Source organism: Dasypus novemcinctus, chromosome 12 (genome assembly GCF_030445035.2).
Source record: "Dasypus novemcinctus isolate mDasNov1 chromosome 12, mDasNov1.1.hap2, whole genome shotgun sequence".
Taxonomy (NCBI): Eukaryota; Metazoa; Chordata; class Mammalia; order Cingulata; family Dasypodidae; genus Dasypus; species Dasypus novemcinctus.
In genome coordinates, this window is record NC_080684.1 from 33,750,011 (window position 1) to 33,763,593 (window position 13,583).

Below are 13,583 nucleotides of genomic sequence, written 5' to 3' on the forward strand. Positions count from 1 at the left end.
CCTGGACAGGCTCAGTTCATTCGGCAGCTCTTTAATGGGCATCTGAAAATCTGCTTTTTCCTTTGTCTTAAGGTCTTCTCCGGCCTTCGAAATCCAGCCTAGTGCCTTTCCCACTTTGTGAATGTGCTCCCGTTGAGGTAGCCTGGGGGGAGGTCCAGCTTCCCACCCATGAGAACGGGGCTCACCACACTCAGTCAAGGGGTGGAGAAGCGGATCTTGGCCCAGACCCACGTTTCTTTCCCCTTTGGAGACCCTCCATGCAGGTCTAGCTACCAAGGATTCTAGATCAAAATATCCCCCATACAATCTCTCCCTCTGCCCCCCCATTTTGGCTGACTTTCTTTCTGAACCCTAGAGTGGTGTCTAATCTTGAGCAATCACCTTACACAACCCCCTAGTGTAGCGGCAACCTCCCCCTCCCCGTGTCAAAAATTCACCTTAAAAGCACAATGGAAATAAGCCTGTGGGTCTCATAGGTCTTGGCTGCCAGGCCTGCCACATGCATCTGAAAAGCTTCAAGTCTTTGCTTCTTTGGCTCTTAATTTCCATCTCTATCGTGGAACAAATAGCCCAGAACACGGAATTGAATTCCAGTCCCAGCTCTGACTTTTTAGCTCATTGACCTTGGGAAAATTCCCTAATGTTATGAAGACTCAATTTCTTCAACTGCAAAGTGAAGTTAAAAAAGTGAGGGTTTCACGCGCAGTGCTGATGTGCGCAAGGAGCACCGTGCCACGCAGGGGTGTCCCCCGCGTAGGGGAGCCCCACGCGCAAGGAGTGCACCCATAAGGAGAGCCGCCCAGCGCGAAGGAGGGAGCAGCCTGCCCAGGAATGGCGCCGCACACACGGAGATCTGACACAAGATGATGCAATGAAAAGAGACACGGATTCCTGTGCCGCTGACAACAACAGAAGTGGACAAAAGAACATGCAGCGAATGAACACAGAGAAGAGACAACTGGGGCGGGGGGCGGGGCGGGAAGGGGAGAGAAATAAATAAAAATAAATCTTTAAAAAAAAAAGTGAGGGTTAAATTAGATATATTATGTAGTACTTGGCACAATCCCTGGCACATGCCAAAATGAACAGTAAGTTAACTCTTTTTGTTACTGCTATTACTGTTCCTACAACTGATTACTATTGCTACTACAGATAATACTTCACCCCCTGCTACCTCTGAGCACCTACTCTGAGCCAGGCCCTGTGACAAGTGCTGTAGGGGATGTAAGTACAGCCTTGGGGAGGGCCCTAAAACCCCAGGCAAAACTAGCCACTCATCCTTTGACATGCTTCTAATCCTTTGTTCATAATGTTCTTCTGTTATTGCAGAGTTGGGCCCAGATTAAGTCCTTCTGCAGGTTCACTGGACAGCAGGCAACATGGAGCCTGAAGTCATGTGTTAGTCACCCCAGGTCTGGGGACTCCATGGTTTGTTGACAGAAGAAAGACTGCAAGCCCACATCTGCTGCAGGGGTGGCAGCCCAGTCACCTCTCTACCTGCTGCTGCCACCTCAACCTGGCTCAGAGCAATCCTTCGAGTCAGGGCTCCAGCCCACTGCCCCCCACCCCACCCCAGCAGGAGCAGCTGTCTACTGCCCTCTGGCTGATCCCAACAAGTCAAGGCTTCCTAATTTAGTTATAGAAAGTGCTCTTGTCTTGGGCCTGCTACTAGATACCATTTTTTAAATATTTCACCTGACCAGGACAACCTGAGCTATAAAGGACTGGTACTTCCCATTCCAAGACTAGGTGTCTTTCTGAAGTGATAGGGAAATTGGAAGACTAGCCCACTCTGAACCCAGGAATGAAACTCAGGGGCTCTCTCCCTGTCTTTGGTCACCTTGGCAGGAGTGTTTCTCCAGTGAGCACAGGCAAGGAAGGGACAGGTAGGGGAGAGGGAGATGTTCTCCAAGGGAAAGAAGAGCTGTTGTTCCAGCTCCTGTGACTGCTCTATGGTTGGAGCTCTTAGAGCAAGACAGCTAACATTATACAGGAGAGAAAATTCAGCTGCAGGAAATGCCAGCTGCCTGAAAAAGTCCTAACTATTGAAAAGGCCACTTCAAGGTCACCACAACCCAGGCCCTGCCAAATACATGAAGCCGCAGGCAATACCCCTGCTGGGTGGTCATACAGGCTTCAGGTGGTCATTTCCACTACCTTTTTGGGCTCTGTTCCTCTGAGGGGCAGCTGTGCTCCTTGGAGTGGCCTACAGAGGGTCTACCTGGAGCATCTTTCCTGGATCCAAATTTTTGAAGACACACAACTTCTCCTTCCCCACTCCAAGTTTTCCCTTCTCTGGCATGAACACTCAGCTCCTCAACAGGACTGGATAATTGGGAGACAGACTGTCTTGGGAGGAAACCTGGAGCTTTCAGGTCAGTCCTCTGTGGATAAACATTTCCCTTGCTTCTTCTAATTGACAAGCAGGAAGGAGGCAGCATTGGAAAAATAAAGCCAGGAGATCTCTGAAGTGGATTACTCTCCAAGTCCTTAATTAGGGAACACAAATAAACTCCAAATTAGAGCATTCCAGCTTGCAAGGGCAGCGCCTTTGGCTTGCTATCAGGACTTCATTGCTGCAAAGGGCTTGAGGATTGCTGGTCTACAGATTGCCCATGGGCCCTGGCGCTTCAGCAGAAGGAAAGGAGATAGCGGAGAGACACCCTTTTTTGATATCCTGGGTTGGACAGAGATAAAGGGAGTCACACTTGGGTGTCCCATTAGTGTGTTCTCCATATGTTGTTGGCTGGCTCTCTGTCAACTCCACCTTGCCTACCATGAGTCTGCAAGTGAACATCAAGTCTGGTGGTGACAAGGGCAATGTCAGTGGGTGCTCACTGGTGATGCCAAGAAAGGCTGTAGGCAGTGTGAGCTCTTACCGTGCATCCATCAAAGGTGCCAGGGCTAGCTTTGGCAGTCAAAGCCTGTACGGTCTTGGAGGGAGTCAGCGTATTTCCTTCAATGTGGCTGGTGCTGGTGCTCCATGGGAGGTTACAGCTTTGGGCATGGCTCTGGGAATGCAGGGGGTCAGGCCAGAGGCTTTGAGGGCAGCATCTTTGGCAGTGTGGCCCTGGGATCTGTGTACCCATCCATGTGCCCACCTGGAGGCATCCATCAAGTCACAGTCAACAAGTCCCTGCTGGTCCCTCTCAACGTGGAGCTGGATCCCAAGATCCAGAAAGTGCATGCCCAGGAGCAGGAGCAGATCAAGGACCTGAACAAGAAATTTGCTTCTTTCACCAACAAGGTGGGTCTCATAGGAGGAGGAGAGGACAGTTCAGAGAGATATGGGTAACTTTCCAGCTACGTGGGAATGGATTGGACATTGTGGTTGGAAAGGTTGCAGCTAGACCTCAGGGAAGGGTTCCCTGATCATAAGGCGAGAACAATCCTGTAAACTAGGTAGAACAAAGGAATAAATGGATGTCTTTCCTTCTTTGGGGATTTTACAGAGAAGAGTGGGAAATTGAGTAAATGTTAACCCTGCTTGGAGAAAGAAATGATGGGTTTCTGGAGAACAGCTGGATGGATTTCCAGCTCTTTAAGGAACATGAAAGACAAGAAGATCACTACTATTCAGAAGGAAGGGCTCAAGGTACTGGAAACATTTTTAGCTGAGACATAAGAAAGAACATCTCCTGGACCCTGGGTCAGGCAACAGAAGAAAGCTGTAGAATCTCTTTCTTCAGTGAGTTTTCAGTGATTGGTTTACAAGAAGACTATGGAATGAGCACTTGTACAGGATCAAGATTGCATGGGATGCTATGGGTGGAGAGTCAGGACTTGAGGAAAATGACTTTACAAAAATCTACTTAACCTTGGGAGTCAAGGATACGTGTTTATGGGACATGATAGCATCCATTGTGGTTCCAGGTGTCTTTTGTTTTGAGTTCCAGGTGGTTCCTAGAGCAGCAGAACCCGGAGCTGGAGACAAAATGGAACCTGCTGCAACACCTGGAACAGAACAATTGCAAGAAGAATCTGGAGCCTGTCTTTGAGGGCTATATTAGCAAGTTGCAGAAGCACCTGGTGATGCTGTCTGGGGGCAGAGTGAGGCTGGACTCAGAGCTGTGGACCATGCATGACCTGGTAGAGGGCTACAAGAAGAGGTGAGCAGACTCCACCAAAAGGTGATGGGTCATGTTCCCTGAGGCTCCTCAGGTCACCCTAATCTCTGTGCCCTTTTAGGAAGGGAGGGAGCAAGCACCAGGGCCAGGGACTCATACACCCTTCTCTGGGTCTTGGGAAAGGGCCTACCTTGTTGATGAGAACGTCCTACCTGGCTGATAGGGAGGAATTCCCATGCTTACTGACCCACTCAGCAGTGCAGGTGGCTAGTGGGGAGCCAAATAGGCACCTGGGTATATTCCTAGGGTCCAGTGAGTGGAGTCAAGTGAGGTAACCCAGGGACATCTTACTCCCACAACTGATCTCTGCAGAGCCTTTGCATCTTTAGCACTTGCATGGCCAGGGGGAAGAAGAGTTTACATGGCTTGGTCTGAGGGCACTGAGGCCTCTGCTATCTTCTCTCCCTGACCACAGATATAAGGTGGAGATTAATAGGTGCACAGCAGCTGAGAGTGAGTGTGTGGTGCTCAAGAAGGTAAGAGAGAAAAGAGCCTACAGACCCCTGTCCCTCTTGCACCCTGATCCTAATAGCTCTGCTCATGACTTCCAGCCAGGCTCCCTGGAGAGGGGGCTGGTGCCTGAATGAGGGCAGAGTAATAGTCTGGGCCTCCATAGAGTGGGGGAGGAAGGACACACACCCAGGAAGCAGACAGAGGCAGAGAGAAGAATTCTGGTCTGAGAATTTGGAAACTGGTCTTGTTCGGCCTTCCAGTTTGACCTGAAATTTCCTCTGCTTCTCTGGGCTTTGCTCCAGGTATAACAGGGGGAAAGTGGTCCCCCATTCTTCTTTCCCTATTCACAAATATTCAGTGAGTCTGGGAGACAACCGATATTGAGTTATTTCATTCATCAATAGGCTTCCCTTTGTGGATAAAACCTAGGATAAGCAGATGGCTTTAGGGGAAGGGCAGGGGTAGGGCAGCAGAGAGAATGAGGGTTGTATTGAATGATGGCTGTGGGGGACCTTGCAGGATGCAGATGCAACTTACATGGTCAAGGTGGAGCCTCTGGCCAAAGTGGACTCTCTATACAAAGACATCAGGTTCCTCAAGTGTCTGTATGATACAGTGAGGACAGTCATTTTCTCCTCTGCTTCTTTCCAGCTGAGAGCTTCACCTGGCCCTTCCAGAGAGAGGCTAATAGAAAGGATTTGGAATAAACAGAATGAAAGGTGTTTTGATGGGAAGGTGCAAAAGCCTGCAATGGGAAATCTTGGAAGTTTAGGAACCTGGTCCCTAGAGACCATATACACAGGAAATATCTCATCTGGGCCACAATTGTGGCCTTGCCCACAGGCAGGGAAAAATGGATAAAAATGACCCCATAAAATCCTACTAAGCCTCAGATGCCTGGAGTCTGTGAAGCGGTAGGAAATACATTCTTCCACCTGCCTTACGTGCCCCCTGCTGCCTGTGGCCCGCATTTGGTGCTTCCTGCTGCTGGGAACCATTTTCCCTCTGTTCCACCAAACAGATCTCCAGCAGGCACTTCTTCCCTCCATTTTAACCCTGTGGATCCTAGTGACTCATTCTTCTAGAGACTGGCAGTGCAGAAGAGAGAAGCCAGGGGGCTCCTGACTCTGTTCCCATCTCCCAAATCAGGAGATCACCCAGATCCAGACACATGTCAGCGAGACCTCCGCCATCCTCTCCAAGGATGACAATCAGGACCTGGAGAGCATTGCCGCTGAGGTCCACGCCCACTATGAGGAGATTGCTTTGAAGAGCAAGGCCGAGGCTGAGGCCCTGTAGCAGGGCTGGGTGAGAGTTGGATGGGGTGCCCTCCTCTACAGCTCCTCCCTTCCTCAGGAGGGACACCTCCACCAGTGAAGGAGAGAGTGTGGTTGCTAACCACAGGCTTAATGAACTTCTGCCCAAAAAGAAGCAGAGACCGTTATCAAATATAAATCAGAGAACTGGTATGGGTGGACGTACCCAGTCGAGCATGACAGACCATTATCTCATAGAGGAAAGAAATGAGGTGTTTCCATTGTAAAACAGGTACATTGACAGGAACTGGGGCATGTGGGTCATGAAGTGGAAGGAGAGTGACAAATATGGAGGAGAGTAGCTACAGAGGGTACCTTGTTTGGGTGAATTGGGGTGGGAAGTGGGAGAAGAGGAGCCATGAGATCTTTCCTGATGAGCACGGGAAGACTCCAATAGGAAGAAGTGGAATTGCAGGAGCACCCTGGGTAATGGGAGCTGTCACTGGAGAAGAACCTCCCTGGTCCTGGGCATTGGCTGGGGCTCCCCATCTGCCCTTCAACAGCCAGGATCACAGGCTGGTTCATGCAGCCTCTGGTATCATCTTGCTCCTGTTCTCTGGCATGCCCAGGTCATTCCCTCTTCCCTGCAGGACTGGGCAAGGTGAGAGGGAAAGACTCAAACCGAAGGTCATGGTCCAACAAGCCCACCGATCCTGCCTGTAATCTACCACCCCAAGGGTGACCGCTGGCTTCTCTGCCCCTCCGCCCCCATTACTGAGAAAGGGCTGCAGGGGAATGTGAGTTTTGTGAGAGCAGGGACCTAGCCTCTGCTGGCACAGCGCCTCTGCTACACCCCCAGCACCTGGAACAGAACCTGGTCTTTAAAAGGTGTCTCTATGAATATATGTTAACTGAATGCAGGGGAGGCTCAGAGCTCTTCTTGTACTGAGGAAGTGCTTAATCAATGTGAACTGCTTCTTTCCTTTATCCAGCCTGGGAAAGACTGCAGGCAAGGTGATGAGAGACAGGACTAGGCCCAGCAGACTGGTTCTGCTTCGAGAAGGCGGTCACTTCTTGGCCAGACTCACCACCAAACAGCTGGAAGGGTGCCCCAGCCCCCGCCCGGCTCCATCACCTCCTGCTCCTGAGCCACCTCTCCTGTTGTCTTCCAGTGGCAGACTGTTTTGCATGGGGCCTGCCGCTCCCTGCCTGAAGGCTCTTCGTTCCCTGTCTTTTCTCATCACCAACTTCCCAACTCTGGGAAAACAGATTCAGGAGCTGCAGCTGGCAGCTGGCCGGCACGGCGACATCCTCAAACACACCAAGAATGAGATGTCCGAGCTGAACGGGCTTATCCTGAGAATCCAGTGTAAAATTGAGATTGTGGAGAAGCAGGTGAACAGTAATCCCACAAAGAACCCCAAAGTTCACTTTCATCCTTGGTGATGGGGAAATCGGAGCCCATCCTTTAACAGGAATCAAATCCCCCCTGCTGGGGCTATCACAGCCATCCACAGTCCCCTTGCCCACCCTGCCTCAGTAGCCCTGAGGTCAGAACTGGCATCCTGCTCAGAAGTGGGCACTGCCTCGTGCTTATTTAATCTAAAGCCCGCGTTTCATGGCTAAGGAAACTGCAGGTGGAGAGTGGGAGTGGCTTGCCAGGGTTCCCAGCCAGCTATTAACAGAGCCAGGGGTCCCTGGGTGGCCGTGTTAAGTTCCTGCCCCTGAGCGGGGGCTGGCCCTGGTGATGGAGTGAGGATGGCAGTGGCGAAACCCCATCCCATTTTACCTGGAGTTCTTGTCTTACCTGAAAGCAGCAAATCTCTAACCATGTGCCAGAGGAGAGATTTTAGGAGGGAGGAGGGGGTCCTTCCTGGGACCTCCCCAGAGAAGTGGGTCAATTCTGCTGGTCAGAATTCATTCTCCCCCACTGTCCTTCTCCCCTGCCCCAGCAGTGTGGGAAACCCAGGGACAACTTTCCCCTCTCCCTGTCGTCAGCCTACAGACCCCAGGAGGACTGTTCCTCCATGTTAGTACTTGGTCTCACAACGCCCCTCGATGTCCCTCAGAGTCCAGTTCTGAGGCTGTGGCTGTGATTTCAGGTCCTCCCCCCCTGCTCTAAGGGAAGTCTGCTCCCCCCATGCAGGGGGCATTTAGACAGGCCCTCCTTGCTGTGTGCTGGCGAAGGCCAGGGGCACGCTCACTGTGGGTGGTAACAGGTAGGAAGGCTCCCCCTGGGAGACGTCCTGCAGGCAGGGGTCGGGGCACAGTGGGGCTCTTAGACGGGTCCTGGTGGAGGGTCTTGTCCCACTTATAGCCATTGGTGGCTTCCAAAGCAAGGAACTGGATGACCATTTAGAAAACATGGAAGTTTCTTCCTGCATTCCTGAAATACAGGAGTATTCCAGGAAAGCTGCTCCCGCAGCTTTCACAACCCCTTTAGACATCAGGTGCAATAGGAAGCAGAGGAGACTGAGGTTCTGGTGCTGGTGCTGCAACTACTACTTGCTATCACCTTGCTCCTCTATTTCTTCACCTGTCAAACGAAGGCTTTATGCTACTGAACCTATAAGATCTAAAATTGTTTTCTGCTTTGATGGTTTCCCCATCCATTGTCCCTCAGTGCTCCAACCTGGAGATGGCCATTGCCAATGCCGAGCAGCAGGAGGACAATGACCTCAAGGATGCCTAGTCCAAGGGGGACGGGCTGGAGGTGGCCAAGCAGCAGGCCAAGGAGGAGCTGGCCCAGATGCTGCATGAGTACCAGGCGCTGAGGAGCCTCAGGCTGGCCCTGGACGTGGAGATCGCCACCTACCTCGAGCTGCTGGGGGGCGAGAGTGCAGGTGAGGGGTCTGGGCCCTGTGGGGCCAGGGGAGCAGGGGTTGGGGGTGGCACCCAGCCTGGCTGAGGGGCCATTTGGGAGACAAGAGACAAGGGCGCTGGTGACAAGGTGAGCGAGGGAGGTGATGGTTTGACTGGAGAACTCGGCTGCAGCTTCCCGCAGGTGTCAGACTTGAACCGAGCCGCCCCAGGCCATTGTGCGGGGTGGTGAAGCCATGGGCCGGGCAGACCTGGCTTAGGGCCTGGCTCTGCCACATACTAGCTAAGGGTCAGTGTTTTGAGCCTCAGTTTTCTCATCTGTGAAATGGGCATTATAATATCACCTCACAGTGTTGTTGTAAGGATGATATAAAAGCAGAGGTCCATTAAGGCCTGGACCAGCCTGACTCTAGGCCCTTCCCTGAGGCGTCATCCTTCCCTAACTTTGTCTTACTGGACGTCTGGAGAGAACCCATCCTCTGTGAGCATCTCTGAGTATCTTCGAGAGACGTGTTAGGCTGAGGCTTCTGGCTGGCTGGGAATCTGGGGACCCTGAGACCAGGCAATGCCACCTCCACTCATTATCTCATCCAGAAGTTTGTGTTACCTGTCTTGGGAAGGCTCCTCTGGCTTCACAGGAACCCTGTTCCCCTTTCGTCTATGGAACAGGGGCTGACGTCCCACGGACCCCTTTCCTGGGACAGTGCCTCTAGAGAAAGCACAGGGAATACGGCCTTTGGAGCACACAGCCCTGGAAGACCCAGGAGGGCAGAGGCCATGCCTTCCTACGTGGCCTCACCTCACTCGACGCAGGGCAAGTGAAGGGTCCAAGTCGTGTTCGTTGTGTTTCTTGACTAGTGAGGTTTCTGTGGGGTTAAATGGGATGGCGTGTGTGGGGTAAGCCCCTGGGGACGGCAGTTACTGTGGTTGTCATCTCATGCTGAAGGGCACCCTTCCCTCACTGTTAGTCAGCCAAAGGGGTGCTGATGCAAAATACCAGAAACTGTTTTGGTTTTTTTGGGGTGCTTCATTAATTTTCATTAAGCTGCTGTATCATTTATACAAGTTTAATTGTTTTATAAAGTCTAATATATTTTAATCCTAATTCAGTGTCAGTCACTGCTTTTAATTCACCAATGAAATCACTTCATTGTCCAGACAAAGTTATCTCCAAGAGCATCTCATCAGTCTGGATACATCCCTCCAGTTTTTAAAAAAATTTCTCCCCCCTTCCTGGCCACCCCCCGAGTTGTCTGCTTTCTGTGTCCATTCACTGTGTGTTCTTCTGTGTCCGTTTATGTTCTTGTCAGCAGCACCAGCACCATATCGCTTTTTGTTGCATCATCTTGCTGCATCAGCTCTCTGTGTGTGGCGCCACTCCTGGGCAATCTGCACTCCTTCCATGCCGGGCAGTTCTCCCTATGGGTGCACCCCCCCCCCCCCCGCATGTGGGGCTCCCCGACACGGGGGGCACCGCAGCGCGGCAGGGCACTTCCTGCGCACATCAGCACTGCGCATGGGCCAGTCCATCAGACGTGTCAGGAGGCCCTGGATTTGAACCCTGGACCTCCCATGTGGCAGACGGTGGCTCTATCCCTTAAGCCTAATCCGCTTCCCCACCCCTCCATTTAAAGTGATCCAAATAATTACACAAAGGAAAGACACACTAAGCAGGGAATGAAGATGGCTCAAGCGATTAGGCAGCACCCTCTCACATGGGACGTCCCATGTTGGTCTTCTCCTTTCATTCCTTCAGCCAACTTTTATTGTATTCATTCTTTGTACCAAGCACTTATTGTACAAGGCCTTGAAGATACTTCAGACACTCAGCAGGCACCTGCTTTCCAATCTGTCCACATGGGAAGTCCAAGGCTCAAAGGGCCTTCTGATCCGTGTGCTGAGCTGGCCCACGTGCAGCGCCGATGCGCGCAAGGAGCACTGTGCCACACAAGGGTGTCCCCCGTATAGGAGAGCCGCACGCACAAGGAGCACACCCCACGAGGAGAGCTGTGCTGCGTAACAAAACCACAGCCTGCCCAGGAGTGGGGCCGCACACTCGGAGAGCTGACGCAGCCTGGTTGGTTTTTATAAAGGGTGTTTATTTGGGGTAGGAGCTTACAGATACCAGGCCATAGTGTAAGTTACTTCCCTCACCAAAGTCTGTTTGGAGCCAGATGGCTGCCGATGTCTGTGAGGGTTCAGGCTTCCTGGGTTCCTACATCCCTGGGGCTTGCTTTCCTCTGGGTTCAAATTTCCTTCCTTCCTGGTGCTGGCTTCTCTTTCCTTTGGGTGCTGACTTCCCAGGTCTTCAGCATCAAACTCTAATATCAGAAATCTCCACATCAAAAGCTCCAACTCTGTCCTTTGCCATGCCCTTTATCTGTGAGTCTCCACCCACCAAGAAGTGGGGACTGGGTGGGGAATCCATGCCCTAATGATAACTCAATCATGCCCAGTTACAGATCAGATTACAAGCATAATCCAATATTTCTTTTTGGAATTCATCAATTATATCAAACTGCCACACCCACTAACACCCCTTTTGTCCCTTCCTTCCTAGCCATCAGCAGCAGCAGCTGTGGAAGTAGCTACAGCTACCACCCCATGCTGTAGGGGCTGAGCTTGGGGCCAGCAGAGTGGCCGACAGCTTCTCCAGTGCCCAAAGTGGGGAGACCAAGGCCAAGGGGCGAGAGTGGGGACCCCAAGGACTCCCAAGGTACCCCAGTTGGCACCCTAATGTGGAAACCATCCAAAAAGCCCCATTTGCCTCAGCACCCTAAAGAGGAGATGACTTTGTCCTCGCCCGAAGATGCCTGCCACGTCCAAATCCTCGGGATCCCTGAGTCTTAGGACTGTCTGCCATGCACTCGACTACCCATGTGGGGGCTTTTCTTACTTTCAAGTTCTAGTTCACGTGGTCAACTCCCCTGGTCCATGACTCAGGCCCATTGAGGACTGTCTGACCTCTTTAGCAGATGTCTAAGAGGTTCTACTGCTCCTTCCAGCATGGAGGGTGAGATCGAGATGGGCAACCAGGAGGTGAGAAGTTAAAAAGCCCTTACTTGAGCCCCAGCCAGGTCTTTATAGAACGACTCTATTAGTCGGGAGAAAATGTATACAGTTAAGGCCCATTAGCTGCACTGATAGTCACAAAGGGAAGCAGGGGTTTCCTGCCCCCTTGCATGACTCTCCACCTCCTTTTTTACCAGTAACAGCTACTCCCATTTGTCCCGCACCACCTGTGGGCCAGGTTCCCACCTGCATTGCCTCTTATTCTCACCCAGTCCCGCAGGGAAGCTGCATTCAGCATTTGGGGCAGATGAGAAGCCTGTTCCTCCGAGAGGCCCACGTAAGTGCCAAGTCAGGAGGTGACCCCAGGCCGGCTGACTCCAGGGTCTTTGAGGCTTCCACAGGTTGGCCCTGCCTCTTTAACCCAGGGGATGCCAAAGTAACAGCTGCTTTTGACGATGCCAGCACAATTGCTTTGTCTTTTGGCCTGCAGGTCTGTGATTTATCCTCTGGTCCTCCCTCTGGGACTGTCTTCAGTTGCTTCTAACTCTCAGTTCCTGTTGCCATCAGCTGTGTCATCTTTCTTCTCTGGGTGGGTGGTATTTCCCAGCTCAGAAGTCGTGGCTCTTGATGTAAATATCCCTGAGCACGGTGACATCTAGTCCTGGCTTTGCTGAGTTAAGGACTCTGAAGTTCTACTATATATTCTACAAATTGCCCTTGGTGTGCTCCTGTCAGTGCGTCAATCTCTCCAAATTGCCCACCCGCTAATGATGATGTGTGCAGCTCCGCCGGGGTGAGCCGCGCAGGGGGCAGACCCAGAGGAGGGAGGGGCCCGGGGCTGCTCTGGCAGTGGTCTCAGGCTGATGAGAGAGATGGACACATGCCCCTGGACAAACCTGGGAAGGGCAACCTAGTGCAGCAAGGCTGAGAGGTGCCTGGAACGGAAGGCTTCCTTGAGGAGGGAGCTATTAATCAAAAAACCAGCACAATGGGCACATACTTTCCTGGGGAAAGAATTCAAATCACACCATAAAAATAGGTTTGGACTCAGATTTCATGTGTTTACATTGGTGGGAGGTATCAGATTTTCTGATGTGGGTAAGTGGGGCTGGATGGATTTCCAAGTCCCTCAGCTTTGGCCTGCAGAGTTCCGCCCTCCAATCAGCTTTCCAGCTGGTATCGTGTTACAGGTGTGCTGGAGATGTCCATCCCTCAGCCCCCAGGGAAAGTGGGTGGTGTCTTGGGGGTGGAGTCTCAGCCCCTAGCAGCCTCCTCCATCTGCTGTGCCGGACCTGCATTAAGGAGATCCAGGGTGCACAGGATGGAGAATAAAATATGGATTAGAGTGGACTTACTGATATTCTATAGAAATGTTGTGACTAGTAATGGAAGAAATTATATCATTGATGTGGAGAAAGTGGCCACAGTAGTTCCTGAGGGCAGGGAGAGGGAAGAAGAGATGTGATATGGGGGCATTTTTGGGACTTGGAGCTGTCCTATATGATATTGCAGGGACAGATGCTGGACATTATATATCCTGCCATAACCCACTGAATGTACTGGGGGAAAGTGTACACTACAATGTAAACTATTATCCATGCAGTGCAGCAGTGCTCCAAAATGTATTCACCAAATGCAATGAATGCGCCACACTGATGAAAGAGGTTGTTGATATGGGAGGAGTGGAAGGGTGGGTGTAGGGCATGTGGGAAGCTCTTATATTTTTTAATGTAACATTGTTTGTGATCTATGTATCTTTTTAAATAAAAATACAATTAAATAAAAAAAATTAAAAAAAAAAAGGAGATCCTCTTCTTAGTGTGCCAGGATGCAGTCAACTTTTGGAAACACAAGAACCCGGGCATCTGGCCTTGCAGTCTGCTTTCTGGCACAATGCCTCTCTCTGATGTTGGTG

The 13,583-nt window shown here is 51.5% G+C and overlaps 1 protein-coding gene across 1 annotated transcript; it reads left to right on the forward strand.

Moving 5' to 3' along the window:
- Positions 1-2,777: 2,777 nt before the first annotated feature.
- Positions 2,778-11,777, forward strand: LOC101429041 (keratin, type II cytoskeletal 74). The gene is given in 12 exon segments (XM_058309229.1): positions 2,778-2,979; positions 2,982-3,247; positions 3,874-4,109; positions 4,543-4,603; positions 5,100-5,195; positions 5,730-5,888; positions 7,106-7,231; positions 8,460-8,679; positions 9,124-9,151; positions 11,224-11,258; positions 11,261-11,339; positions 11,341-11,777. Coding segments are annotated over 12 exon segments (1,674 nt in total). The 3' UTR covers positions 11,507-11,777.
- Positions 11,778-13,583: the final 1,806 nt, after the last annotated feature.